General features: G+C 48.3%; 13 protein-coding genes across 13 annotated transcripts; 7 read left to right on the plus strand and 6 right to left on the minus strand.

Moving 5' to 3' along the window:
- Positions 1-1729: 1729 nt before the first annotated feature.
- On the minus strand, positions 1730-4969 carry BX661DRAFT_177984 (SacI homology domain-containing protein). Its single transcript, XM_051534784.1, has one exon. It carries the CDS (start codon positions 4877-4879, stop codon positions 1964-1966), a length of 2916 nt encoding a protein of 971 aa, XP_051393627.1. The 5' UTR covers positions 4880-4969; the 3' UTR covers positions 1730-1963.
- A 497-nt stretch (positions 4970-5466) lies between these two features.
- Positions 5467-5787, plus strand: BX661DRAFT_127575 (uncharacterized protein; the record flags this gene model as incomplete). Its single annotated transcript, XM_051532488.1, has 1 exon — positions 5467-5787. A coding segment is annotated over one exon (321 nt), but the record flags the coding sequence as incomplete, so codon positions are not given.
- A 50-nt stretch (positions 5788-5837) lies between these two features.
- On the minus strand, positions 5838-7692 carry BX661DRAFT_71733 (uncharacterized protein). Its single transcript, XM_051539443.1, has one exon. It carries the CDS (start codon positions 7512-7514, stop codon positions 5889-5891), a length of 1626 nt encoding a protein of 541 aa, XP_051393629.1. The 5' UTR covers positions 7515-7692; the 3' UTR covers positions 5838-5888.
- A 274-nt stretch (positions 7693-7966) lies between these two features.
- On the plus strand, positions 7967-9099 carry BX661DRAFT_71743 (uncharacterized protein). The gene has a single exon (XM_051539445.1). It carries the CDS (start codon positions 8079-8081, stop codon positions 8955-8957), a length of 879 nt encoding a protein of 292 aa, XP_051393630.1. The 5' UTR covers positions 7967-8078; the 3' UTR covers positions 8958-9099.
- Positions 9100-9222: 123 nt separating this feature from the next.
- BX661DRAFT_140829 (Golgi apparatus membrane protein tvp-23) lies at positions 9223-9786 on the plus strand (the record flags this gene model as incomplete). Its single annotated transcript, XM_051532861.1, has 1 exon — positions 9223-9786. One exon carries the CDS (start codon positions 9223-9225, stop codon positions 9784-9786), a length of 564 nt encoding a protein of 187 aa, XP_051393631.1.
- Positions 9787-9848: 62 nt separating this feature from the next.
- Positions 9849-10418, minus strand: BX661DRAFT_169109 (uncharacterized protein; the record flags this gene model as incomplete). The annotated part of the gene is made up of 1 exon (XM_051533493.1): positions 9849-10418. One exon carries the CDS (start codon positions 10416-10418, stop codon positions 9849-9851), a length of 570 nt encoding a protein of 189 aa, XP_051393632.1.
- A 56-nt stretch (positions 10419-10474) lies between these two features.
- Positions 10475-11597, minus strand: BX661DRAFT_71736 (emp24/gp25L/p24 family/GOLD-domain-containing protein). The gene has a single exon (XM_051539444.1). The coding sequence runs from the start codon at positions 11402-11404 to the stop codon at positions 10763-10765; it is 642 nt and encodes a 213-aa protein (XP_051393633.1). The 5' UTR covers positions 11405-11597; the 3' UTR covers positions 10475-10762.
- A 759-nt stretch (positions 11598-12356) lies between these two features.
- Positions 12357-14289, minus strand: BX661DRAFT_177987 (mate-domain-containing protein). The gene has a single exon (XM_051534785.1). The coding sequence runs from the start codon at positions 14176-14178 to the stop codon at positions 12619-12621; it is 1560 nt and encodes a 519-aa protein (XP_051393634.1). The 5' UTR covers positions 14179-14289; the 3' UTR covers positions 12357-12618.
- A 1231-nt stretch (positions 14290-15520) lies between these two features.
- On the minus strand, positions 15521-17055 carry BX661DRAFT_71838 (uncharacterized protein). Its single transcript, XM_051539446.1, has 2 exons — positions 16866-17055; positions 15521-16724 (listed from the first exon to the last, which is right to left on the minus strand). The coding sequence occupies exons 1-2, from the start codon at positions 16881-16883 to the stop codon at positions 15630-15632; spliced, it is 1113 nt and encodes a 370-aa protein (XP_051393635.1). The 5' UTR covers positions 16884-17055; the 3' UTR covers positions 15521-15629.
- Positions 17056-17655: 600 nt separating this feature from the next.
- On the plus strand, positions 17656-19475 carry BX661DRAFT_222769 (WD40-repeat-containing domain protein). The gene has a single exon (XM_051538870.1). The coding sequence runs from the start codon at positions 17713-17715 to the stop codon at positions 19207-19209; it is 1497 nt and encodes a 498-aa protein (XP_051393636.1). The 5' UTR covers positions 17656-17712; the 3' UTR covers positions 19210-19475.
- Positions 19328-19928, plus strand: BX661DRAFT_71846 (uncharacterized protein). The gene has a single exon (XM_051539447.1). It carries the CDS (start codon positions 19458-19460, stop codon positions 19758-19760), a length of 303 nt encoding a protein of 100 aa, XP_051393637.1. The 5' UTR covers positions 19328-19457; the 3' UTR covers positions 19761-19928.
- BX661DRAFT_177992 (uncharacterized protein) lies at positions 19476-20205 on the plus strand. The gene has a single exon (XM_051534786.1). The coding sequence runs from the start codon at positions 19766-19768 to the stop codon at positions 20051-20053; it is 288 nt and encodes a 95-aa protein (XP_051393638.1). The 5' UTR covers positions 19476-19765; the 3' UTR covers positions 20054-20205.
- Positions 19930-22688, plus strand: BX661DRAFT_71847 (ATP-NAD kinase-like domain-containing protein). The gene is made up of 2 exons (XM_051539448.1): positions 19930-20455; positions 20621-22688. The coding sequence occupies exons 1-2, from the start codon at positions 20167-20169 to the stop codon at positions 22606-22608; spliced, it is 2277 nt and encodes a 758-aa protein (XP_051393639.1). The 5' UTR covers positions 19930-20166; the 3' UTR covers positions 22609-22688.
- The last annotated feature ends 2418 nt before the right edge of the window (positions 22689-25106 follow it).

Genomic DNA, 25106 nt, shown 5'->3' on the forward strand with positions numbered 1-25106 from the left:
GCATAAACGCACACTGCGCGAGCCGCCCCATAACACCGCTACCCTCGGCGGTGTCCAGCGAGAAGACGTCAAAGTACGCTGAGGCAACGCGCAGCACGCGCGTAAGGTGCGCAGCCAGCTCGGGCGTGATGCCTGGGACTACGGCGGGCGCCAGAGCCTCGGCGGAGCCGTCCCACGGCCGGTCGATGTTGAACACGGCCGTGGCCGAGCGCAGAAGCAAGAGCTCCGCGTACGCCGGCACAGCGGCCGCCGCCCTCGGGTAGCATCCACGCAGGGGTGCGTAAATGCTCAGCGCCGTGGCCTTCATGTCCTGCAGGCACTCGCGCAGCTTCTGCATATCCATGGCCTGCATCAGAGCCTGCTCCTCGAACCCCAGCACAGGCGCCAGGCCGTAGCACGCGTGTGTCAAGCTCAGTGCCAGCATGTCACCCACCGCCCCTTGCTGCTGCTGCTGCTGCTGCTGCTGCTGCTGCTGCTGCTGCTGCTGCTGTTGCTTTCCGAGAATGCCCGAGACCCGCTGGCTGCCCGTGCCGTGTGCCTCGAGAATTTGCAGCAGCCGGTGGTGCTCGCTCATCATCCCGTAGACTGCCGACGCGTCCTGCGCGATGATCTTGCCGAGAATCGCCTGCTCGAACTGCTCCAGCCGCTGCTCCTCGCCATTGGCCGCCGCCGCGTCCGCCGCCCCCCCGCCAGCGCAGCCGCCGTCCGGCTGCCGCACGCAGGGCAGGAGGATCCGGCGCACGACAAAGTTGCGCAGCAGCTCGGTGGTCGTCACAAAGAGCAACGTCGGAACCCCCCATTTGAACTGCCGAGTCGCCGGATCCTCAACCACTGCTGGCATCCGGCGGCTCAGCGCCGGCCCATGGTTCTCGACCATCTGCATGATAATCTGCAGCCAGCTGCTGTAATGCGCGACCAGCTGCGCCACCGCCGGCTGCAACGCTGCGTTGCTGCTGTTGGCCGCTGGCCCGACCATCGACCGTGTGGAAAACGGCAGCACGTGGAATACCGCATACGCCATCCGCGCCATCGCCACCCAATGGTGCATCGCCAAAGTGCCGCTGCCCAGAACCTGCGCGCAGTACGTGCGGATCCGTGAAAAATCATGCCCATTGCTGCTTCCATCGTTGTCCTTTTTGGTCAGCTCCTCAAGCTTTTCCAGCGCGTCCGCCCGCCGGCTCGCCTGCATAATCGTCGCCTCAATGCTAAACCCAATGTTGCGCACCCACGACCCATCGCTCTCCCCCAACTGCTGGACGCTCAGAGAAAGCAGCTGCAAGCGCAGCTTGTCAAAATACTCTGCATTGAAAAACGGATCCGTTTCGTGGCTGAGTGTGGGGTTTGCCATTACGATGTCTGGCGGTGGCTCTTGGATCGGCAGGCTGATGACTATTTTGACTAGCTCGAGGTGCGTTCGTGTAGGCCACGTCACTGTTGAGATCGACAGCGCGCTGGTCAGAAAATCTCGCTGGGTCGACTGAATTACCCGCACCAAATCTTCGCGCGGCGGATTGGGACTGTCGAGAATCGTCTGTAGTCCGCCGATAAACTCGTCCAGCTTGTCCATTGCTGATTGTAAAACAAAATGTTTTGTTTTGAATAGAGTCGTGAGCGTCGGAATTGAGGTCAATGCAGAATAAAATAAATAAATAAGGGACTGAATTTTTTAAAAAAAAAAAAAAAAAAAAAAAAAGGAGTATAAGAAAAACACCCACGAATTACATTGCAACAAATCCAGACCATTGAGAAACCCCTTAAAAGCGTGTTTACGCGCATACCTTTTTTTATATTTTATAAAAATGTAAAGGTAGCACACACGTGATATACTCTTAAGCATCTAGCAGCAGTATTACTCGAATTTTTTATTTCGGATATTTGCAGCTTCATTCTTTTGCCTAGTGTATGGAATTCATTATTTGCTAAAGTGGCACACCGAGACTTCAATTTTTTAATACAAACACTTTTACTGCCCGCCAAATGCTTTGCGCATCTTAACGTAGTCCTGGTACACTCTCAGATCAGCCTCAGTCACACGCGGCTCCGCAACAACGGCAGCAGAAGCCCCGCCCATGCCTTCCCCCATATCATCCTTAGCCAATTGATCCACATCCACTTTCAGATCCAAAGACCTCGTCCGATCATGTCGCACCCTCGAAACCCTATGAGCCTTAGAAATATCCGCCGGAGTCCTCAAACCACCACGGGTATCTCCCGCAGGATCAGCAACAACTGAGGTTCTCTTATCTACTGGCTGCTGCTGCTGTTGCTGCTGTGACCATAGTCCCCAAAGCATAGTCGTGTTAGATCTAGCCCTACCCATTGACCCTTCTTTTCCAGCAGGGCTAGGCATCCAAGAAGATATTTTCTTCTGCGGCATAGGCGTCTGTGATCTCTGCCGATCCTCCGCACCGCCCAAGCCCGCCGTCGCAATTACCACTGGTGACGGCGGCATAGCCGGCATAGGCGGAAGCGGCTGCTGCTGCTGCTTTAACGCAGTTGCACCGCGTTTGTAATCCTTATAAAGAACATTAGACGGCTGGACGATCCATTTCTGCAGATTATCAAACTGATGCACATATTTTTCGTACTCGTTCAGCTCACCCTGGCTGACCTGCGGCTCCTGCAGTGGCGTGGTAATACCATCGGTGAGCCATCCGCCGACACCCAAGGGACGCACCACCGCCGGGGTGACTGTCTTGGCACATACCCGCTGGTAAATGTCCTGTCGCGAAATGCCCGTAGGATCAGTGTACTCTTCAGACTCGGATTTGAGCCATTTGGGCTCCTGCGGCATAAACCGCAGCATGCTGGGCGGTCCACCACTACCAGTAGATGTGGAAGTAGAACCAGAGGCCGCAGAAGCAGTCAATGAGTGGTGCTGGTATTGGGATCTGTCGGCAAAAGGACTAGGCATGTTTTGCACATTTGTATGTGGATGCAAAGACGCCGAGCTATTGAGGTTATTGACAAACAACGAGCCCAAGGACGTGTACGTGTGCGGCCGATAGTACTCATCCCAATACGCATCTGCTGCTGCCACCCCCGTAGCCAATTCTCTATCCTCCACCGAGTCCTTATCCTCAGGGCAACCCAGGGTAGTCCACCACTTGCGAAACACCACAGGCTTTCCGACCTGATAAGGCCTACCAGCAGCAGCAGCGCACTTTGTATCCAAAACGCACTCTGGAAAAATAGTCTTCTCGACAAAATACGTAATAGCCTCCTGTCGCTCCACATCCAACAAGGAATTAGAATAATACCGGCGAAGCGACTCAACTATATCCCTCGAGTGACTACGCCAGTTCGTGTTCCTCCGATATGTCTGCACGGTATTAACCAAATGTGACCCGCCATACTGCAGCGCAATGGTATTTCCCAAGTCATGGTACATCTCCTCGATGATCATCGCCGCATCCGTGTTAAAAGACAGGTGCGGGTGGGCAATGATACCCAATTCGAACAGCTGGTGCGCCAGGGCGACTTTCCCAATAATACTCTGTGCCGCATTTGTGCGGTCCAAGCAATCGATACAGTTACTGCGCACGACACCACACTGCCGCATTACGCGAACCCGTCTAGGACTCGCATCCCCGGCCGCTTGCCTCCTCACGCGGTTACTGTAGAGCTCCGGCCCGTTATGGAAAAACCCAGTCAGCGACAATGTCTCCTCGGCAATAACCTCAAGTATAGCCAGTACGTCCTCCTGTCGGTTCTTTTTCGCCCTGGACATGTCCCATGCCAAGTACCTGATCTTGCGTCCACGCGGCAAAAACTGGTTCAAATAATGCAATCCCTCGGAAAACTCCTCGCCCAAGGCAGATTCCCTCTTAGCGCGTTCCTTGGTCTTAATCAGATTAAGCACAATGACAGGAGACCCGTACCGGACAAACAAGCTGGAAAAGTGCCGACCAGCCTCAACGAAATAAGGATCCCGAACATTAATTTCGATCGGCGGCTTGGGTGTAATACCTGAAGTTTCCTGCGACCAAAACAACGGAATAGACCCTCGATGCTGCACGTACGCTGTATACGATGTGGTAAACCCCGTGGTCTCCATCGTGTTGACGATCTGCTCAGTCTCCACGTCATTTGCAACAAACCCAGCATCATTGACGCCGCGTTTAAGATACCGCACGCCGGCGAAAATCCGCGACCGACGCGCCACCAAAGTGACAAAAACGTCGCGCCCGAGGACGCTAAGCTTAGACTGATCAATATACCCGTGTACCAGAGCCACAGTCCACTCCGCACATACGCGTAACCCAACCGAGGCATTGATGAGCATCTGGTAGTTCCACACAAACATACCGTTATAGCACCCGCGGCACTGATTGCCGCTCAAATTCTGCTGCAGCGTCCTTGTTACATCGTAAGTATGGCTGAAGTAGAAATTCTTTGATAAATCAACATTCTTGAACGTCGCGATAAACCTGTCCTCGCGCTCTGTGCGCTCCGGACGATAGGTTATGCTCAAAAGCCGCGTGTCCTCGATATGATTAATAAGGTGGCCTCCCAAGAGAGCCACAGGTTTGGAGTGCGTCACTATGGAGATATACAGGCCCTTGGTGAACCGCACAAATCCTAGGATGCCGGAGACATTTTGGACGATTGGCCGCATACCTGTGGATTGCTGCAGGCTGTGGATCACGGCAGGCAGCTCTTGGGCGTTGTACGATTGGCCGTCGTCTTTGGCCATTTGGTCGAGGCTTTCAGCTGTGCGGTCAATGCGGAGCATGCGGTGGTAGTCTGTAGTGTCGTTGGACCCGATGATGCACAGCTCGGTGCGGCTCTCGTAGATGTCAAAGCTGGTCAGGATGACGCTCGGCCGGTGCAGTGGCAGGTCATTTGTATCAGTATCTGCTTCCTTTGGACTGTCCATTGAAATGAATTTAAGCCAAAAATATATGTATATGTATATGAGCGAGTGAAAAAAAATGAAATGCAACAAATACAAGTGGTGTGGCAAATACAAAGTTGAAATATACAATTTCCAAATTTATACTCCACGTGATTAGAAATAGTGTTGAAAACCATCGGTTGTTTAACAGGTCAGGGCTTTGTCAAAGGAGCAAGTGGGACCTATGGATCTACTGATCTATAAATCTATAATAAATCTATGGATTTATTTTCTCTGGGCAAAGTGTGGACGTTTTATGTCCAGCGCATTAAATTATAATTGCTTACTTATCAGGCATCTTTTTTGCACTCGTATTTTTGTAACTGTGTACGATCGCATTTTTTTTTTATTTTTTGCCTTTTGGTTAACGAAATTCTCAAATAATTAATTCAATTTATTTTTATTTAAACTAAAAAACCCCTACACACACAGCTTTTTTTTTTAAAAAAATGCTCACAGCTTCGCTTCTCTCAACACGCAGCCGCAACGCACTTCTTCGCGCAACAGCAGCCAGCCGCGGCGCCGCCAAGCGCGCCAAAGCCGCCAGTCGTGGTGTCCCCAGCCACCTCAGCTCCGACCCACGGTACGAAACCATGAAGCAGCTCATGTTCCAAGACATGCCACGCACAATCCCCGTACTGACAGAGGCAGATATGGAGAGACATGCGACTATTTTGCGCGCAATCGATATTGAGAAGTCAGAAAGCGGTGTTGTGAGGCGCGCGGAGAGGGAGGCAAAGTTTAGGATGATGGAAGAGGCGTTTGAGGCACTGAAGAAGTTGGATGAGAGGCTTTTTGAGGCTGCTTGTGTCAAGGAGCCGAATGCTGTGTTCCCAAGGCAGATGCGCGTGCCGACCGAGACGCCCGGCGTGCGTGTGTGGGAGTACTAGTTAATGGGAAAGGAGGAGGATTTCATTATATTGGATAGCCTTACTCGTTTTTAAACTATAAAAAATTAAATTAATTTTTTTTAGAAAGATCAACATGGGCCTTATTGGCGGCGGATGCGACGCACCTTTCTCCACTCGCCGCGAGGAATGTTGGCAATGAAAACCATGAGCTCAGTGCATGTGGTTCCAGGCCTGGTTGGATCACTGATAGTCTGCTCATTAAGCACGATCTCCAGATCCGCACCTGTCCCCTCAGGCATCTGACGCGAAGTGAAGAAGCAAAACATGCGCAGTCGATCGACATCGCTTAAAATATTCGTATTCGTGTAAACTGCCTGCACCTGGGGATCAGTGCCGGTGAATTCCAGATACTCTTTGGACACCGGTTCCGTCGCCGGCTCCTCCATTCCCAGCACCTGCGCAGAAAGCGGTGCCTCATCATCGGACGACTCAGCCTCGCCGCTCTCCTCCCCGTCATTAGACAGCGCCCGGCTCGGCCGCCGAGACGACGTCTGCGACGATGAGCAGATCCGCTTGGCCTCCCTTGCCGCCTTCTTCTCCTCACTTTCCTGCTGGCGCTTCAGCTTACGCTCCTCCGCAACTGCCTTTCTTCCTTGATCCCTGATAATGCGCGCTTCCTTCAATTCATCGCGATTTTTCTGCAACTGCTGCTCGCGCGCATTAATCGGCGCCATGCTCTGTTGGATTTCGTTCAGATCCACTCGCTTGGTTCCGGCCGCCCCCGCACCCACAGAGGATGTGATGGAGGCTGCCGCAGGGAGCGCGGCGTTGGCCGGGCCTTGACGTCTGTTGATCAAAAAGCTGGCTCCGGAGCCGGCTCCCGGGCCAGAGCTACGACGAAGAATCCCGGCGGGACGCACGCCTGGGCCAACGCCCGGACGGGCACCGGGAGGCATGCCAGCACCACCGCCTGGGCGCGTGCCAATTCCCATTCCAGCACTGTTGCCCGGACGCATCGCATGGCCGGCGCCCCTGCCAGCGCCCGGACGCATCGCAGGTCCCAACCTTGGATCATGGCGTCCGGCGGGCGCCCTTCCGGCATCAATTCCCAGCCCAGACGGTGCCCCAGCGTCGCCGCTGCCGGGATTCGCCGCCGAGTCGCAGAACATCTCCAGGCGCGACCTCCTCTCATCATGGTCCACGACCTTATCCGGCCTCACATTCATGCTCACAGCGCCGCTCTCCTCCTCACCAAACAGATCATCATTACCTCTGACGCCGTAGACATTCCTCGTGGGGCCCACCGGCTCCGCCACGCACTCCATCTCAACCGTAGTTAGCTTCAGGCCGCCGCGAGCCACAGCGTCCGCCACCTGGCCAATCGCCAGCTCCAGCTCCTCCCTAACAGTCTCCTCCAGATCGCCCAGCGCCCGTAGGCGCCCATTGACTCCAACATCGCCAATGAGCCCGCCCAAGGTGCGCACCCAGGTGCTCGATGTATCGGTGGCCGCCAGCCGTCCAATTTGCCGCGCCGCCTGCTTATCCTCTACCTTTTGCGCGCCCGCGTGTGCGATGCCCAGGAGAACATTGAGCTTTTGCGTTTCTTCGAGGGAGGGCCAGAGCTGTTGAATGGTCGAAAGCGTCGTGCCACGGGCTAGATCGGATCCGACGCTGGCTGGCACTGACCAGACTTGCGCAGGCTTGTCTTGCGCCGCGTTTGTGCCTTGGAGAGCACTAAAAATTGCTGGAATGTCGACAGAGGTCATTTTTTCTTTGTTTTGGAGTCGATTTGACTCGATTCGATTTAAATTTTAAAAAGGGTAGAGGGTGGTTTGTGGTTTTAGTTAGTTGGTTTTATTGTTTTTGTGAAAGAATAAAAAAATAGAAAAATGGTGGTTTTGTCCAGTTATTAAATGTAGGATAAAATGAAAAATGTTTTTTATTTTTTATTTTTACAGAGCGAGTCTGGGCCCCAAAAAAAGCGTAAATTATTTTTTCTTTTCGTCTTCTTCCGCACTCGCATTTTTATTTTTATTTTATTATTTTGTTCAATTCAAAGCTCTTATTATTATTATTATTATTACTATTATTACTAATTTTTCTTAATCATAACACGCAAATGCTGTCGTACCGCGAACTGGCCAGTGACCTGACAACAAAAGTCAACGCCGCACTCGAGGTAACCCCCCCACCAGCCAAAAAATGATTAGAAAATGGACTTTGTATTGTTTATTGAAAACACACCTAAACATTCTTTTCCGAATAAAAAATGTTTGTAAAAGTAGCGGCGCGAGGAGCTTTTAAAGAACTACCACGAAATAAAGCAAAGGATGCGCCTGGCACAGTCCGAAAACGACCACTTTTTGGATATGATTTCAGAGATGTACCCGGAGCTGCAAGACGGCATCTCCAGCAACAGCAGCGACAGCAACAACAGAAGCAGTGACAGCGACATCAATGGAAACAACAACAGTGGCACAGAAAGTTTGGCAGACAATAATTCCGACACTTCCGCGTGCTCAGACACCCGCCCAGGCAAACGGAGGCGGCAGCAGCATCAGCGGCGGCAGCGGCCAGCATCAGCATCAGCATCGTTTGCGCAACCGCTTTTGACGAAACGGCGGCGGCGGCAGCTGAGCAAACGCGACGACCGCAATGACCCCAAACCAGTGGTGCCTGTGGCGCGCGACTCGTCAGGCAACGCGCTTATGCCCATGGTGCTGAGGGACCACCACGGGCAGGACGAGATCCGGATCCACTCTCTGGGCCAGGTCAACCCGGCGGACGCATACCATACGTCTAGGTACATTTGGCCCGTGGGGTTCCGCAGCACGCGAATGTACCCGAGTATGCAGGACGGCCAGCCCACCGTGTACACGTCGGAGATTCTGGATGGCGGAGACATGCCTGTTTTCCAGGTGACGGCAAAGGACGACGAAAAGTGTTTTCGGGCGAGCTCGTCCAGCGGCGTGTGGAAACAGGTGCTGGATGTTCTGATGGCCGGAGGACTCGGCGTGAAGACCCATGCGAGTGGACCGCAGTTGTTTGGCCTGAGCCATTTGGCCGTTACTAAGGCCATTCAGGAGATGGAGGGCGCCGATATGTGCCGCAAGTATATTCGCCAGAGGTGGATCGACGACCCAAATGACTCCAAGACCGCCGTGTATGCTGTGGAAGAGGAAACCGAAGACGAACCGTTGGCTCACTAATTCGCCACGCGCCCTGTTCATATTTATTTATTCTACTTTTTCAAACCAGCCTTTTCTCGATAATTTCCTTTGCTTTTTTGTCCGTACTTCATACAATTTCTCTTTTTTTCTTTTTATTCCTATTCTATAGTTTTTCAAATATTTTCATTTCATTTCAATCGCATTCTTTTTTTTCCCCCTCTCCCAATTTTCGCAGATGAGCTCATACCAACCGCAGGACCCGGCCGTCGCCGCCAACGCCCAACCTTTGCAGCCGCCACCCAACATGTTCCAGGTGTCCAGCCACCCACTCGCCCTCCTCTTCCTCCTCCTCTTCAAGTCATTTGCCCTGGCCCTCTACCTCCTAGGCAACTTCTTCACGGACAATTTCATACTCATATTCGTCCTCTGCGTGCTCACACTATCGGTGGACTTTTGGACAGTGAAGAACATCTCCGGCCGGCTGCTTGTCGGCCTGCGGTGGTGGAATGAGGTGAATGAGGATGGAACGAACCAGTGGATTTTTGAGAGCCGCGAGCAGGGTGTCGGGGTCAATGCTAGTGATTCGAGGATATTCTGGGCCATTCTGTATGGTACTCCGGTGGTTTGGGGGCTTTTGGCGATTGTGGCGTTCTTTAGCTTGCGGTTCCAGTGGTTGCTCATTGTTATCATTGCGGTTCTGTTGGCTACCGCTAATCTTATTGGGTACCAGAGGTGCGATAAGGATCAAAAGCAGAGGTGGAACCAGGGGACGGCTGCCGCTGGATCCATGATGGGAAGCATGATGTCTGGCTTCATGTCTAATGCCATCGCCTCGGGTGTTGTTGGCCGTTTCTTTAGCCGTGGATAATAATATGAATAATAATAATATCTTTCAATTATATATATTTTATATAAAAAATAAAAATATTTTTATTTTTCTGTTATTACTGGAAACTTTTGGTTATTGCGGCCCTTGACCTGAATGGGTCTGGCTCCGCGCCATCCCCATCGGTACATAGCCTCGTTGGCAAAAATCTCGCCCATCCCGGCCATCACGCCTGTTACAAAAGGCAGCGCCATGTATAGTCCGACAAACCGCAAAGTGCGTTTCCAATCCACTGACATCCACCATTTCTTTGGCACAATAACAGTCGGAACAAACTTTTCGTTCTTGTTCTCGTTCTCATTCTCGCTTTCGTGGAACTTGAACCCAGGTTCAAACTCGGCCATCTCATCTCTCTCTTCTTCCTCTTCGCTAAACATGTGGTACTCTTGGCTATAGTCGGATTCATTATGATGTTGAAAAGATGATGAACCGGATGTGGTGGCGGCAATGTATGCTTGGATGCTTTCGTGCTGTTGCTGATTACTGAGGAGGTGCGATAAAGAGGGAAGGTTCTGGAGATGTGGTGGTGTTGCTGGTGAAGGGATCTCATCCTGACGGCTGGACCGATCAAGTACTGGCGACACCTCTCGCTGCTGCTGCTGCTGCTGCGACATTGTATATTGTTATAATTTCGGTATAATTTAAAAACGAAACAACTAAGCCAAGTTGAAAGAGCCGTTTTTGTTTGGGCAAAAAAATTTGAAAATCATGTTCAGCCTCATCATTATTGTGGTGACGGTATGGATATGGGCTGAGAGCTTAAATCCACCCAAAGTTCATTTGCATATAACAGAATAAAAATGACAAGGATAAACTTGCAAAATGTTGAGCGTGCTGAGTTGTTCATCCTGCTGTATTAAACAAAAATCAACAACAAAGAGAAAGAGAAGGAGAAGAATTGTCAACCCTGACTCCAAAAGAGACACAAGAAGCCCTAAACCAACACAAAACTCTTTGCTCAAATCAACTTCTTCTGGTGGAAGAACCGGCGCAGATAAACCACCTGATATACGGCAACCGCGATCAAAACCGAAATGGAGAAAATTCCAAAAGTCCGCACCCGCGAGTTCATCATCTCGTTAGCATCTCTCAACGAGCCCTCTCTCTGCTTCAAGTACTGCAACTCATCCTGAATATCATCCAAAGACATGGCCAGTCTCCTAAGCTCAACCTCCATAGGCTTCAGCTTCTCCTCCTGTTGAACCTTGGCAAAATCCTCAGCCATCGCCCCAGAATCCATCTTGAACTGAATCGTCAAAGAACGACCGTCCCCGGGATACCCCTGATCGAGCTCATTATGGAAGCAAGCAATAACGTTGGCGTGCGCCTGCGTGTCAAACCGGAAGGAAACATCGTCGAGCTGCTTGCGCGCGCCGTACTGGTTGATATGCGGGCTGTCGTCGTGGATCTCCATGTGGACCTTTTGTCCTGGGAATCCTGGGAGAACCTTGGCTGACACTTTAACGTGAGAGCCCCGGGGAAGCCATTGGGAGAGGCAGCGGCGCCCGCCATTCGCATCGCTAGTCGCTTGCAGGTCAAATTCGAGCGCGAGAGTGACGGCTGACAAGAGTGCCACGAAGAAAAGTGTCACAGTCCTCATCTTTAATTGAGATTTGAAAATAAGGGAATGTTAAAAGGGAGAGAAATATAATCGGACAGAGTTAAAATAAAGAGGAATAATAATAATGTTTTTTCGCGACAATTGAGATGAGCTGTGAATTGCGTCAAAGAATTGAGCTGGGTAAGGAAAAACCAAACATTGCGAATTGAGAAAGCGACAGCTTGGTTTGGAACGATGGCATATGGCACCATCTCATTGGCTGGTGATTGGGATTTTTGGAACATAAAACCCTTCATATTTAGTCAAATGCCTGTATAGCTTGATTGGCTGTCGATTTTTCATCCTCTTTTTTGGCGAGTCGACGAGTTGGTTTTTTTTGGCGAGTTGGCGATTTTTTCATTATGAATTTAGTCAATTAAAAACACTAATTTTTGCAGTTAAAGATATATCATGGGGAATGCCATTTTTCCTATTTTCATGCACACCCGTTTATATATTAGCTTTGCATTCTTTCACTCAGTCTAAGCCTTTTATACTATGTTTGATACAAAAAGAAGAATGATAAGCGGTTATAAGTGTTAGTAGTGTTACAGAAGTCAATAATGAAGAGCGTATAAAAACTAAAACTATATAACAAATCAATAATATGTGTTTATTCATATGGAATCAAAAGCAATTGCTATACTCCAGTCTCATCATTTGAGGTTGTTGCTCTCCTGCAATATGTAAACAAATATAGTTGGCATAAACCGAATCCATGTTTTAGTTGTCTGCAGAGTAAGCATGACTCGGCTCCGTGCCTGACTCATTGTTAGACCTATCCTCCGAGTCGAGCTGTTCAGGACAAATTGTAGCAGCAGCTGGATGTTTGAGCTTTGTTGACGTTGTCAGAACGAAAACATAAAGTTTAAGGAAATATTGTGTGTTTAAAAAACCGCAAGCTTTGCAGTTATTTCTGTTGCTTCTTTTCTTTCACTTTATCCACGAGCAGCTAATATTTGGTTGGTATTAAAAAATAAACTGAAAAATTAACATAACAGAAAAGGAAGAATCACGCGCTGTGGAGTGGGCGTCATGTCATTTATCCGATCAGGATCTATAGATACGACCAAATTACTAGCCGTTATTAGCTTGATGGATCAGCAATATTGTATATTTTTAAAATAATATGACACTTTTGAATTACATGCTGTCGGCGGCAACAACACATGTCTGGCTAATAGCAACGCCATAGTCAAAATTACAAAATTTATTCAATGACTAATAGACGTACCATCGGCATTGTCTTCGGTGGAATCACTCTCGTCTCTGTTGTTACTGCTCCCTTTGAGTCGCAGAAGACACAAGCGTACCTCATCCGACCAATCAATCCATTTGAAGATGTACACAAGCTGAAGAACAGCGGACAAGATAACGCCAATACACATACCCCACCACAATCCAACCGCCTCCATGTGCAATCCATAGCCAAGGTACGCTCCAAGCGGAATGGCGCAGCAGTAGAAGCCCAGAAGGAAAATATTGGCGCTCACCTTTTGCCGACCCAGTCCGCGCAAAACAGCGCTGAAAACAGCATTCAGACCATCGCCGATAAGGAAAAGGCACGCGACAGGCATCAAACGCGCAGTTTCGCGAGCAATATTTGGATCGTCGGTGTAGACGGTAGTCCACCATTCGCCGTAGACAGAAAGAAAAACTGTTCCTGCAGTTCCAACTATCACCGACGCCAACATGGACATGTCGGCGGCAATGCGCGCCTGGCGCGGTTTGGCTCCACCGATCAGATTGCCTATGCGCGGGCTGGCACCGTAACCCAGACCGTTGCTGATATGGAATAGCATACCGACAGAGTTCATCGTGATTGCGTGACCAGCTAGTTGGTACGCGCCAAAATACGAAATACCGATTGTCAGCAACTCAAATCCAACCCACTCAGCGCAGATGGTCACAACGGCGGGGATTGCCAGTTTATAGTACGCGGACATGTTGCGGAAGGCACCAATATCCCACCCTCCCCATGTCTCGTTGACCTTGCTGAAGCGAATGTAGATGAGCATGCCCAAAAACATCAATACATTGGATACGACGGTTACTATCGGCGCGCCGATGAATCCAAAACCATATGTTGAGGAGCGCACAAAGACAAAACTGTTGATCCAGTGGATGGGCGCAATCACTGCGACAATCGTTATTCCCGCGTGCATGATCTCCTGGGCCTGGAGATAACGCTTGCAAGCCTCAAACATCGTCCAAGGGAAAATACCTGGGATTTGGATCCTCAGATAAATGCCGCTCAGATGCGAAATTTCTGGGTCCTGCCCAATCGCCAGAAGAATTTTCTCGGCGTTCCACATAATCGGCGCCACTATTATCACATGGGTAAGAACCGCGATTATCCCACGCTGGAAATGAAAGCCGACCAGCGTTTTGTCCCGCGATGCCGTGAATGCAGTGCTGCAAAATGTGTCCATAGCCGAGAGCAGTCCGAATGAGGGCGCCATTGCCAATATGCCCATGCAAGTCACTGCCAAAGACATTGCTGCAAGCTCTTTGGCTCCCAAGTGGCTGACTGAAAGGACATTGACAAAAAAGAACGACGATTGCAAAACCAGCGTCAGAATAATAAGAGAAGACGATGACGCTATCCACTTGATCTCAGTTTTAGCCACAGCAGCGTAGGGTTGGTTCGCGTCGTGCTTGTTGATCTCGAGAGCGACTTCTGAAGGTGAGACACTGAGCAGCGGCGTGGTCTCTCCGCTGATGTGATCGGCTCCAGACTCGACGTCGTCTGGGAATGTGTGTTGCTCGGACATGGCAGCTGCGTATTTGGAGGTGCTAGTGTAAATAAATTAAATGAAAATTTTGCTATCAATAAGGTAAAAATATAAAAGATTGAAATTGAAATTGAGGTTTGATGATTAAAAAAAGATTTAGAAAGAGCGTCTGTCCAGAACTTTTATACACGTTCGATCTGTACGCGCGCCATGGGAAAATCAACACGAATTGCCGCAGCACATGCATTTTGCCCAGAATCAAAATATTTTTCCCAAAACGGGAATAGTGCTCGATTTGTTTTGCGTGGGCGCAGTATAGTAGTAAATCGCGGCTTTCACTTTAATTTTAGCGCCAATCTTGCACGTCCCCCCTCCCCCCCCCAACACTTAAGCACAATAAAGTACGACCATTGGATTGAACAGTAAGGCCAGATTTTTATACATCCGCCCTTTTGAAATATGCATACAGTGGCTTAGCCTAGTGACATATATAGGTCAAAATTTCACCTATAAGGAGTCATAATGGCAGCGCAACTTGATTAGACGAGTCATAGCTTCAAAGGAAAAATTGACAAAATATGGAAAATGAAATTTTGGCATGCGCTCCTACGTGCTGCGGCCACGCTATGCTGACCACCAAACAATTAAAGTCAAATGCAAGTAAACACCTGCAATTGTTCCCCACATGCAATGCCTGCACTGGCGCTGCATACATGCAATGAATTAAATTATTGAGCAAAATACGTGTCATTTGAAGTGGCATATCACTAACAAGTTAATCAAAAATAAATAACTTATTAATTTGAAATAAAAAGTAAAAATAAACCATCGAGGCTTAGCATAGCTAAATATAAGGATATAACGAAGATGGGGAAGTTTTAAACGGACTCCTTGACAATGATGTCAAAATAGTGGCTCTTCGTACTGCAAACGAAGAGAATCCTTAAACAACCAAGTCGCAACATCAGATATTTGCCTGCAAAGATAAAAATTTTGTACCCGACACTCTAGAATTAGGACCCTGCATCTGGACGCGAATAAATAGAGCCAAAGGCCTTGACAGCTGGCGTGGACTGGTTTAAAGTCTCAAGCATTTACTCGTCAATCTTTCTGTGCACCAGATGTATGTTGACAAGGTTCGGAAGGCACTGGATTATCTTTGTTACGGTGTCGAAATCAATGGGCATGGACAGCTCAAGCTACGTTAGATATGGCCAGTTGATCTCGCTTGCGTCCATTTCAAACAAAAAGGTTCCCAGAAACAGCGATACTTGGTGCTTGATGCGCGTGCCTCCAAACAGATCGTTGGCAAACAGGTAGAACGACTCCTCTGCACATAGCGGCCCAGGCCTGTAAACAACCACTGTTACGTTAAAAATATATATATTAAACAAAATGAACTAAAAGAAAGCTAAGGTATGAGCAGTCTCCACTGTTCATATTCATTAGTATTTATGTGCATATGAATTCCTGCATATCCAAGTAGGGAATTAACTAGCGATTGATTCATCAATCAATCGCCGGAGACAAGCCGCAATTCCTTGTATCACAACCACAGATAAGTCACCGATCTTCTTGAAGCGGGTCCAGTCAAATGCAACAATCTCCACCAGTGTTCCTATAACGCCGAGATGCTGCAAACAGGGCGGAAGTGTTGCCGCCTCCAACAGCCTGAGAGCATGCGAGGGGTACTTGACATCCGGATACTTAAGCTTAGGGAAACTGAATGAGAGTGTAGTTAAAAATATTGGAGCCAAAGGCACGCCGCCGGCCACTAATTCGACCCAAGTGTACAGTAGGGAAAAGTTGTGCAGCTTGGCAAAGTCTATTTGACCTGAATATTCGCCCTCGAAATACTGATTCCAGGCATAATTGACTAATATGTAATCCAGGCTTAGAGTGGTCAGATTGTGAGTGATAAACTTGTCGAATGAACTGCCCTCCGGAAAGGCAAACATCAGATTGTACTTTAGAAATATCAGCTGTTTGTCATACACACCAAGCAACTGGTTGCTAAAAATGACTCCAGCGCACTTATAGCGCGGCAAGGTAATGTCCAGGGCAGAAACTTTGGGAGGTATTTCATGGTACCACTTCCTGCAACATACAAACATATCATAATCCGATGAAGTGGGTTCATATTCAATCAACTGCCCACTGCTGTCGGATCTGTAGTAGCTGCGGTAGTGGCTGTGGTAATGGTGCTGGAGTCTCCAGCGCTCGAAAAAGATGATGATGATGCTCTTGATGTTGGGGAAACTGCTCAACTTAGATTTGAGGACATGGAAAAGGTCAAAAGTAGTTGACCACAACTCCAAGTTTGTTTTGATTGATATCTCGAGCACCGTCACAAAATGCCCAAGGCCACTGTATTTGAAATTGTCAAGGCTGGTTTTTGTGATTGTCTGCACTCTGTGGTATACGTCGTTGTCATATTCGTCCAATTCGTGGTAACCGCTCGAATAGTCCTCGAAATTCTCGTTTTCGGGGTGCTGAATATATTGAAAACTCACGTTAGGATTTCGGCAGGACATTTGACCGGTTTGATTGCAGAGAAATACGAAGAAGACATTGTTTAAGAATAACTATAAACAGAATAAAATGGATAGTGGCGAGGAAAGAAAATAAGTGATAAGATAGGAGAGGAGTGGAACAAAAGGTGGGATAAGAATTTATCATTTTTAAAAACGTTGCTTTTTCGTGTCTGTGGTGCCTAACCCACATACCGGATTCTCTCTTCCCATCTTCAAGGATAATCACGAACAAGTTTGTCACTATTCCCGTGATATCCATGCCTAACATTGCTGGCTCACATCAAATGTTAACAAAACCTTTACAGCGCCGCCCACACAGTGCTGTTTTTTTAGTTCCACACCAAACACTTCAGGCTTTTATTTAGTTAGTTTAACTTATTACTTACACACCTACATCTATGGATAACAGTGTCGACACGCGCTAATTACATTAGCAGCATTTGAATAAATAACATATTCGGTACTTTTTAATTTAATTTCGATAGTTTTGTTGTTATTGTTGCAGCCCCGCAGAGGGTGGCTTCCAAAAATTTCCGCGCAACACGCTGCAAGCAGCTAAATTGCGCGGAAGAACTCAAAATAATTTGCAATCAGCAATAACATGGCCTCAGTCGAAACTTCACTGGCACACGTAGAGTCCCTACGCAAAGATGAGGAAACCGGGAAAAAGAAAGGGCGTAGGAATAGGCGCGCAAAACCCACTCAATTTGTAGTCAATCGGCATAGGTATTATTTTTTTCTCAACATATGGTTCTAACATCACATGACAATATTGGTTGCAAAGCTATTTTTTCAATTGTGCACCTAATTGTTGCTTTTTGTATTTACTGAGCAGACCAGACACTTCAAAATAACCCAGCTTTTGCCGCTTTCAAGATGTAGGATTTTTGAACAAACTGGGCCCTTTGGGCATTGCCCATACTTTTCTTAACACTACGAATCAGGCGTCAGGCAGGCGTCGCACTTGAGCAATGAATAAAAGCGTAATTATATTTTCACCTTTCATTTTAAAAATCCATGTGCACAAATTTAATTAAAAATGGTCGGTAGCAACCAAAGACACTCGCGAAAGCGCCCGCGATCTCAGCACACACCAGAGGCAACGACAGTGCCCAGTAGCGGAGCTGGCCAGAGCTCGCGTCAATCGGCCATCAGCCAGCCGCCACAGACCAGTGCTAGTGCTAGTGCTAGTGCTAGTGCTAGTGCTAGTGCTAGTGCACAGGTGCGCCAGATACCAGGCTTTGCGTGGGACGCAGAACGTGGTCGATACTTCCCAATTTCCAGCCGTGCGTCAGACCGCATGGAGCGTCAGACCGAGCAGCGCCAGACCAAGCGCGTCCACGAAATCGCAGTATCGCACGAGATCCAAAAACAACAACGGCGCAAAAGCGTCTTTTCGGTGCCGTATGCCATGCGACAGCGCTCCACACAACAGCTTCCGGCAGGAATTTCCTGGGCCGCGTCGCAAAGTAGCAGCAAGGACCGAATACGTCTAAGCTACATGCTGGCCAATAAACACAAGGTTGATTACTTGAATGACCGCTCGGCAGTCACTGCGGTCAGCGCCATCGATAGCAGTCACAACCATCGATCAGTAGCGGCAGGCCACCACAATGGATGCGTTTCGGTAATGCAATTGGACGCTGGTGGTTCAGTAGAGCGGATTCACAAGCACATGGCGGGCAGCGAGATAACCAGCATCTGTCGTTTGAACGCAGGCCGCTACTTGTACACAACCATGGGCAATGGCGACCAAACAGGAGCGCTAACTATCTACGACAGCCAACGTGCCAGACAACTCTACGAGCACCAGTTTGATGATGCTTCTGTGTTCGGTGCAAGCTGCCCCAAAATAACGACAACAGTAATGGACAGCCAGCAACTGGCCACAGCAGTAGGTTTGACCGGCGGAGTGTCACTCTTATTGGCCAGTAGTGCCGGCACGCGTTGCTCGTTCAGCGTCAAAACACGGTCTGATATGCTGAGCACTGCGTTTGTCGATGAACGACATGTGTTTGCTGGCGGCGGCCGCGATGGCAGACTGCGTCTTTTCGACTGCCGGGTCAGCAGTAAGGAGCACGATCCGCGACGGGGACTTTTTTCGGCAGATGGCTGCCGTCACGATACCAGTATTCATGGCGTCAGCGCGCAAGGCTGGCTGCTAGCCAGCGCGAGCATGGATTGTCAGGTGCAAGTGTGGGATATTCGCATGGGTAAGAGCCAAGGTGGATCACAAAAGCAACCAAAAAGCATGTTCGCCAACCTGATCAAACTTGGCGGAGAGCGAGGCTCGCTAGCTTCGTGCAAACTGGGATTTAGCACTAGCCAGGGCGTGGTGGCGGCCGCCAGCAGCGACAACCAGATCCGTTTTTGGAGCATGAGCAGTGGTGATCTTTTGCAGGCCGTGCCACTTCCCCCTGCAGGTGGTTCGTGCAGGGCTCTTGATCTGGACTGTAGTTTTGCTGCACTACCTGAGCTCTATATTTCCCAAGAAGACACGGTTTCCGTGTACATGCATCGCACGAAGACAATCTAGCGCAAAGCACGGCCCATTTGCTTGACACGAGATTCAATTTCGGCTGGAGAAGCTAACAGGCTTTGTGCAAGCATTTTTCCATGTGTTTGCTGTAGAAAAAAAGCATTTTTTTTAGCTAAATTGCTCTTTAGCATGATCAATAATATTCCGATCAATTTCAAAAATAAAAGAGGGACATGAGGGCGATTCTGAGAAACGATTAATAGTAGCGAGCGATATTTTCAATTACCATCACTTTCTCCATTTGGATGCGAACAGCGGGCCATTGTCGACTTTCGTTCTCCTTCTCCGTACTCTTCTTTTTAATTCGACCACTTCCCCAGCTTTGTCATCTACGGACAAACTATTCTTTCAATATCACTTTTTCATTCTTTATCCAACCCCAAAGTCCGATATCACTTTTTTATTTGGACCGGTTCTACTCAGTGGCTCAAGCTAGCTTGCTACTTGCGCCCACCCTCCCACTCACCCACTTATCCATATTTACCCGCACATACCAAATTCATCATCGTTGTCGACAGCAGCAGCAGAAGCAGAAAAGACAACTATAGCAAATATGCCCGGCGCTCCAGAACTCATTGATGTTATGGCGTTCAGCAACGACGATAACCTTTTGATGATGAGAAGCACAGCGAGCCTGTACTCGTCGCAGGGCCTGCTAAGCGGCATGCTTACTCTTTATCGGAACAGGCTACTGTGGAGCGAGGTGTCAAGTAAGTCGTCATATCTATGCACATGCTCGTTTGTGCTAAAAAAGAAGGTGTTTTCTATTGCGTTGTCCGTGACCTGTTTATCTTTTTTCTTTACCGCCTTTCAGCATGTGGGCTACTTTATGGTGCTGTGATTGGTGAGCCAATCGGGCAGTTTCATAAAGTTTCCCAGCTGCAGCCTGGTGTGCATGAGCGTTAGAATATAAAATGAAGAACACATGATTGCTGATATTTAAATCACGATACTATGTGTCATCTTATAGGCCGCTCGTCAAACATGCTTACCATTTCCATGGACGTTATGTTCGGCGCCACGTTGTCGCCGCCCGGAAAGTTCAAGTTCAAGTCGTTTGAGGCTGCGTCAGCCACCAATCTGGGCATCGAGTCATCGACGCACTTTACCGTATACACAATTATGGCCCATGAGGGCGGCAAGCGCCCGTTGTGCGACACATGGTCGTTCAAGGTGGAAAGTGAAGAAGAGAGTGCCATGTGGGTTGAGTTACTGCACTGCGCAATTCGCCCCAAACTTGCCGGTAAGTATAAATAACTAAAAAAATTAAAACGAAAAAACATTAGCTTATTGTTTTCGATGTTTTTTTGCCAGGGACCTGCAGCTAATGAATGGTACAGAAAAAAATGACATTTCACTAATTCCCGCGCGCAACGTGTATTTATTATATTAATTATGTGTATTGTAGAAGAGGACGTCAACGTCTTGGTGTTTTTGAACCCTGTCTCGGGCAAGCGAAAGGCCACCAAGGTCTTTGAGACCATTGTGAAACCGATATTCGATATTGGATGCACTCCCTACACGTTAAAGATCACCGAATCCTCAGGATTTGCGACAGAGTTTGCTGAGAAGGAGGATCTGTCGTCGTTTTCGTCTGTGGTCGTTGTTAGCGGCGACGGTCTCCTGCATGAGGTTTTAAACGGCTTGCTGCGGCGCACGGACTGGCCCAAGTACAAATCACTGCCCCTGGGCGTCATCCCAGCGGGAACTGGAAACGGGCTGGCAAAGTCGCTGGACGTCATCTGGCCCGAACAGGCGGCAGTGGCAGTGGTCAAAGCCGACGTCCGGGCATTGGACATTATGAGCGCAACGTTGGCATCGGGTCTCACCAAGTATTGTTTCTTGTCGATGACGTGGGGTTTGCTTGCCGACATAGATATCGAGTCTGAGACTATGCGCTGGGCCGGATCTGCGCGCCTTGACCTCTACGGCACCGTTCGCCTGATGAACCTGCGGTACTATGGTGGTCGCCTCCACTACCTTCCAGCAGTCGACAGTGAGGGTAGCGAGGACAACGAGTTTGGCGCCGCTCAGAGACAAGATGCAGGAGGATTCGTTCAACCAAGCAGCAACAACTCTTCGATTTTAAATATGCTCGATCGCACAAACCAGGGCCTAGACGATGCCTGGGGACTGCCGCCGCCGAGCTTCTCCTCGCCTCTAGTGCGCCATTCGCCAAAGCTCATGCAAAATAATCTGACGCCAAACATCCAGCCGGCCGTAACACTGCATCCAACACTGACCGCCGGCATCCAGCTTCCGATCACAGAGGGATCGCTGCCGCCGCGCTGGAAGACCATTGAGGGCCCATTTGTACAGGTCATTGCGACCAACGTTCCTTGGCTGTCGACAGACTTTTTGGCATGCCAGAATGCGCGCATTTCGGATAGTACGATTGATCTAGTATATTCGCGCAACGTGTCAAAGTGGCAGATCATGCCTTACATGGCCAGCTCAACCAAGGACAATTACATGAACAAGGACGGCGTTGAGAACATAAAGGCGCGTGCATTTATCCTCGAGCCCACCGGCCTGCGCACAACCAGCCGAAGCGAAAGTAGCCACCGCGAAATCCAGAATCTCGACCAGCCGGCAGCCAAAGACACCAACTCATTCAATACCAGCAATGATAAGGGTACCAGCACTACGCGCCCGCTTTCAGTTCCTGGGTTTAATTCCCTGCGCATTAAAACAATTGGTAAGGTGATCGGGCGGAGCACCAGAAGCAGCTCTTTGCAGGCACCAGTACCAGCACGGGTTCGCAGTGAGGTATATTCTTCGTACCATCAGCAGACAGCCGGACACACGGGCGGCTTACTTGCCCAAGGTCTGACGCCGCCGCCAATGGCGCCCGACAGTTTGTCCGATACTCAGTTCAGACGCGACACTCAGTTCAGACGCGATACGGAGTCACCAGTGGAGACCTCTGTCTCTCCAAAAATGGTTGGTGACAACAAAGCCGTGCCGCGGCCACCCGCTCAGGCAGCATTTTCGCTTCGCTCTGAGACTGAGCTTGCGTCAATGGCTATAATGGATGTCGCCACACCTTCCGCAACAGCCGGTGGAAACAAGCTAAATGTAACGCATTCGACAGTGCCAGGGACCTCCCAGGTAACAAACGCTAACGGTGGAGCTGCCGAGGCCCCTGCAGAGTATCCTGCTGGTGGTTGCAAGTTGGTCGGAAACCATGGGATTGTTGACTTGGATGGCGAGGCAGTTGAGCTTGGGCCCATCAAGATTGAGTGTCTGGCCAACCTGGTCAGCATCATCTCCCCGCCCTGGCTTGACGAGAGCCAGGCTGCCAAAGTCGGCACCTTACCAAAAACCAAAGTGTTTGAGCCAATCAAGGGCTCATTGTCCCGTGAGGGATCTGTTCTCAGTTTCACTAACATCTAATATGCGACAACTCTACATTTTCTATTTATTATATATTATCTAGTGAACATAATAACAATTCATTCATTTTTAATTTTTTCTTATATCGCTTGTACTCGTGCACGCCTATTACATGAAACATGCGCATGTCTATCTCGGCTTCAAGTGAAATGGGGATATGGCCGTTATGCGTGACTTGTATGCCCGAGATAACAATCAACCATGTACATGCAAGGCATAACGCCTCCAATTTTTAGTATAGGTTGCTGCTGTCGCAATTTTTTACTTGTGTTGTATTTGAATTGCGCAAAAAGTAGCGATTCGATTTAAAATGAGGACAATGTAAAACACAGACGTGTGTAAAAAACATTTGCTGTCACAAATGACCTTGTGTTGGCTAATTTTATTCCCACGCCTTGCTACTCTGTCTAAATTGGTTATTTTTAGCACAATGCCTGGGCAAGTGGATTTAAAATTGTTAAAAGGGCATTGTTTATTGTTCATCGTTTATCGAGAGACACGCAGTGAATCGGCAATTTGCCCTGTATATTTAATTCGTGCGATTCAAAAAACCTCCAATGCCGACACTTTATACATTCAAGCATGTCTAATATTTCTAAATTTCTGTGTAAACGTATTTCCAGTTTTAACCAAAAATGAATTTGAAATAGAGGTATGAACCAAAATTGTTGGCATCTGGTTTTGCGATATTGGTCAAATTGGCTATTTATTGCTGACGTTTGTCACACATAACAAATCAACTTTGCAGGTGCCTTCAGCGTGTAGCATTGCTTGTTCCAAAGTTTTTACTTTGGTTTGCTATCAGTTACTTGTGAAACAAAAAACAAATCTAGAGAAGCGATAGATAACTAATTTTAAACATACTAATGCGTATTATAAAACTCCAAAAACCAAACGCATATTTTGTCTTGACGCTCGGCACAGCTAAAAATTAAACAATAAATCAGTGTATGGCCAGGTGGTCAAGTGAATTCAAGCCACTTTTTTATTTGGCAAATATTCTTTACAAGTCACAATTATTGTTTATATTCCTCGTATCCACATTTGCTCTTCCAAAATTTTGATTCGGAGGCTTGGGCCGTACTTTGCGTATATCAAAAGGTAACCAACCCCCAAACCTAACAAACAATTTTGATACTGTCTTTTTCTTTGCTCAAAAACGGACATTCGGACATTGGAGATCCGGTAGCATGATCGATTGTAGATGGGTTATGTACATCCTACACAAACATGCAAACCAACGCACCGAGTTTAACGGATGTTAAGCAAATATCGGAATGCTTCATGTTAACGCAAAAAATATGACGCAATAATCGCCAATGCCAATGTCAATTGAATTGATATTGCTATTGTCATTTCCATCCACACCCTAAACAAAAACACCACTGTCAAATTGCGCCAAATACCGCCCGCCAAACACAATTAGAACACTGGATGAGTGCAGATTCCGCCAATTTTAATTGGCATGCCAAATATTGCTTCGTCTTTGGGTAATATCCGATTGCAAGAAGCATGTCCCTTGCGCAAAGCAAATCTAACACAACATGGTGCGTGTTTCATGCAGTCGAGTTGCAGTATCATGTTTACCATTTTGTCTGCTGCACAAAAGATATCAAGGTACGCGGCAATATGTATCTCGAAAGTGTATTACAATTTGCAAGCACGCACGCGCAATTTCAAAGCGCAATAGTGGTCAATACAATAAAGCAAAGTGCTTTCCGGTGCTAATAGCGTATTCCACGTCTTTGTCCTCGTCCAAGTTGGCTTAAAATGCACGAAATGTGTCAAGCTCATACTGTTAATGCGCCTGCATGCGTGTAGACACCCTGTTTTTTAAAACAAATTTAAATAATTATAAACAGGGAGCCACGCGCAATTCATACATCCCATTCAGGCAGCACACACACGACTGAAGGGCAGAGTAGCACGTGTGGCCAGATGAAGAAATGATAGACATGCATGCCGGGCCGCTTTTCCCCTCTTTATAGGTCACACACGGGCATGAGTGGAGAAACACATCCCTGTTTTTATTTTGTTTTCAGCACTTGCCTTTGTTCTCACTTCATCACGTACCCACTCTTGCACGCAAGTGTAAATCAGATTGCCGAGGCGACCTGCAATTGTATTGCCTTTTTTGACATTTTATCGCTCCATTCGAGATAAAATTGGAAAAATATTGTAATACTTCTTACCCGTGAGCCGACCACCCCCCCCTACAAATGCCTGCCCCTAACCACATTTTTATTCCGAGTCTCACCCTCTTTCACCAAGGTATGTTTATTGACCAAACACAAAAAGGCTTTATTGGACTTTTCAGATATCAGAATAGTTTCTGTTGCCCGTACACGGCAACAGTGTGAGAGGGAGGCGGGGAATTTGCAGTGGCAGATGACACCAATCCGGCCATTCTCTTTGAGCAAATGACCTTTTGTCTTGGATATAGACAGAGAGCAACTTGAAAATAAAAGGTAACGAATTGAGCAGAAATGCGTGCAATC

This window comes from Kickxella alabastrina, assembly GCF_025024165.1.
Source record: "Kickxella alabastrina strain RSA 675 chromosome Unknown BX661scaffold_4, whole genome shotgun sequence".
Lineage (NCBI taxonomy): Eukaryota > Fungi > Kickxellomycota > Kickxellomycetes > Kickxellales > Kickxellaceae > Kickxella > Kickxella alabastrina.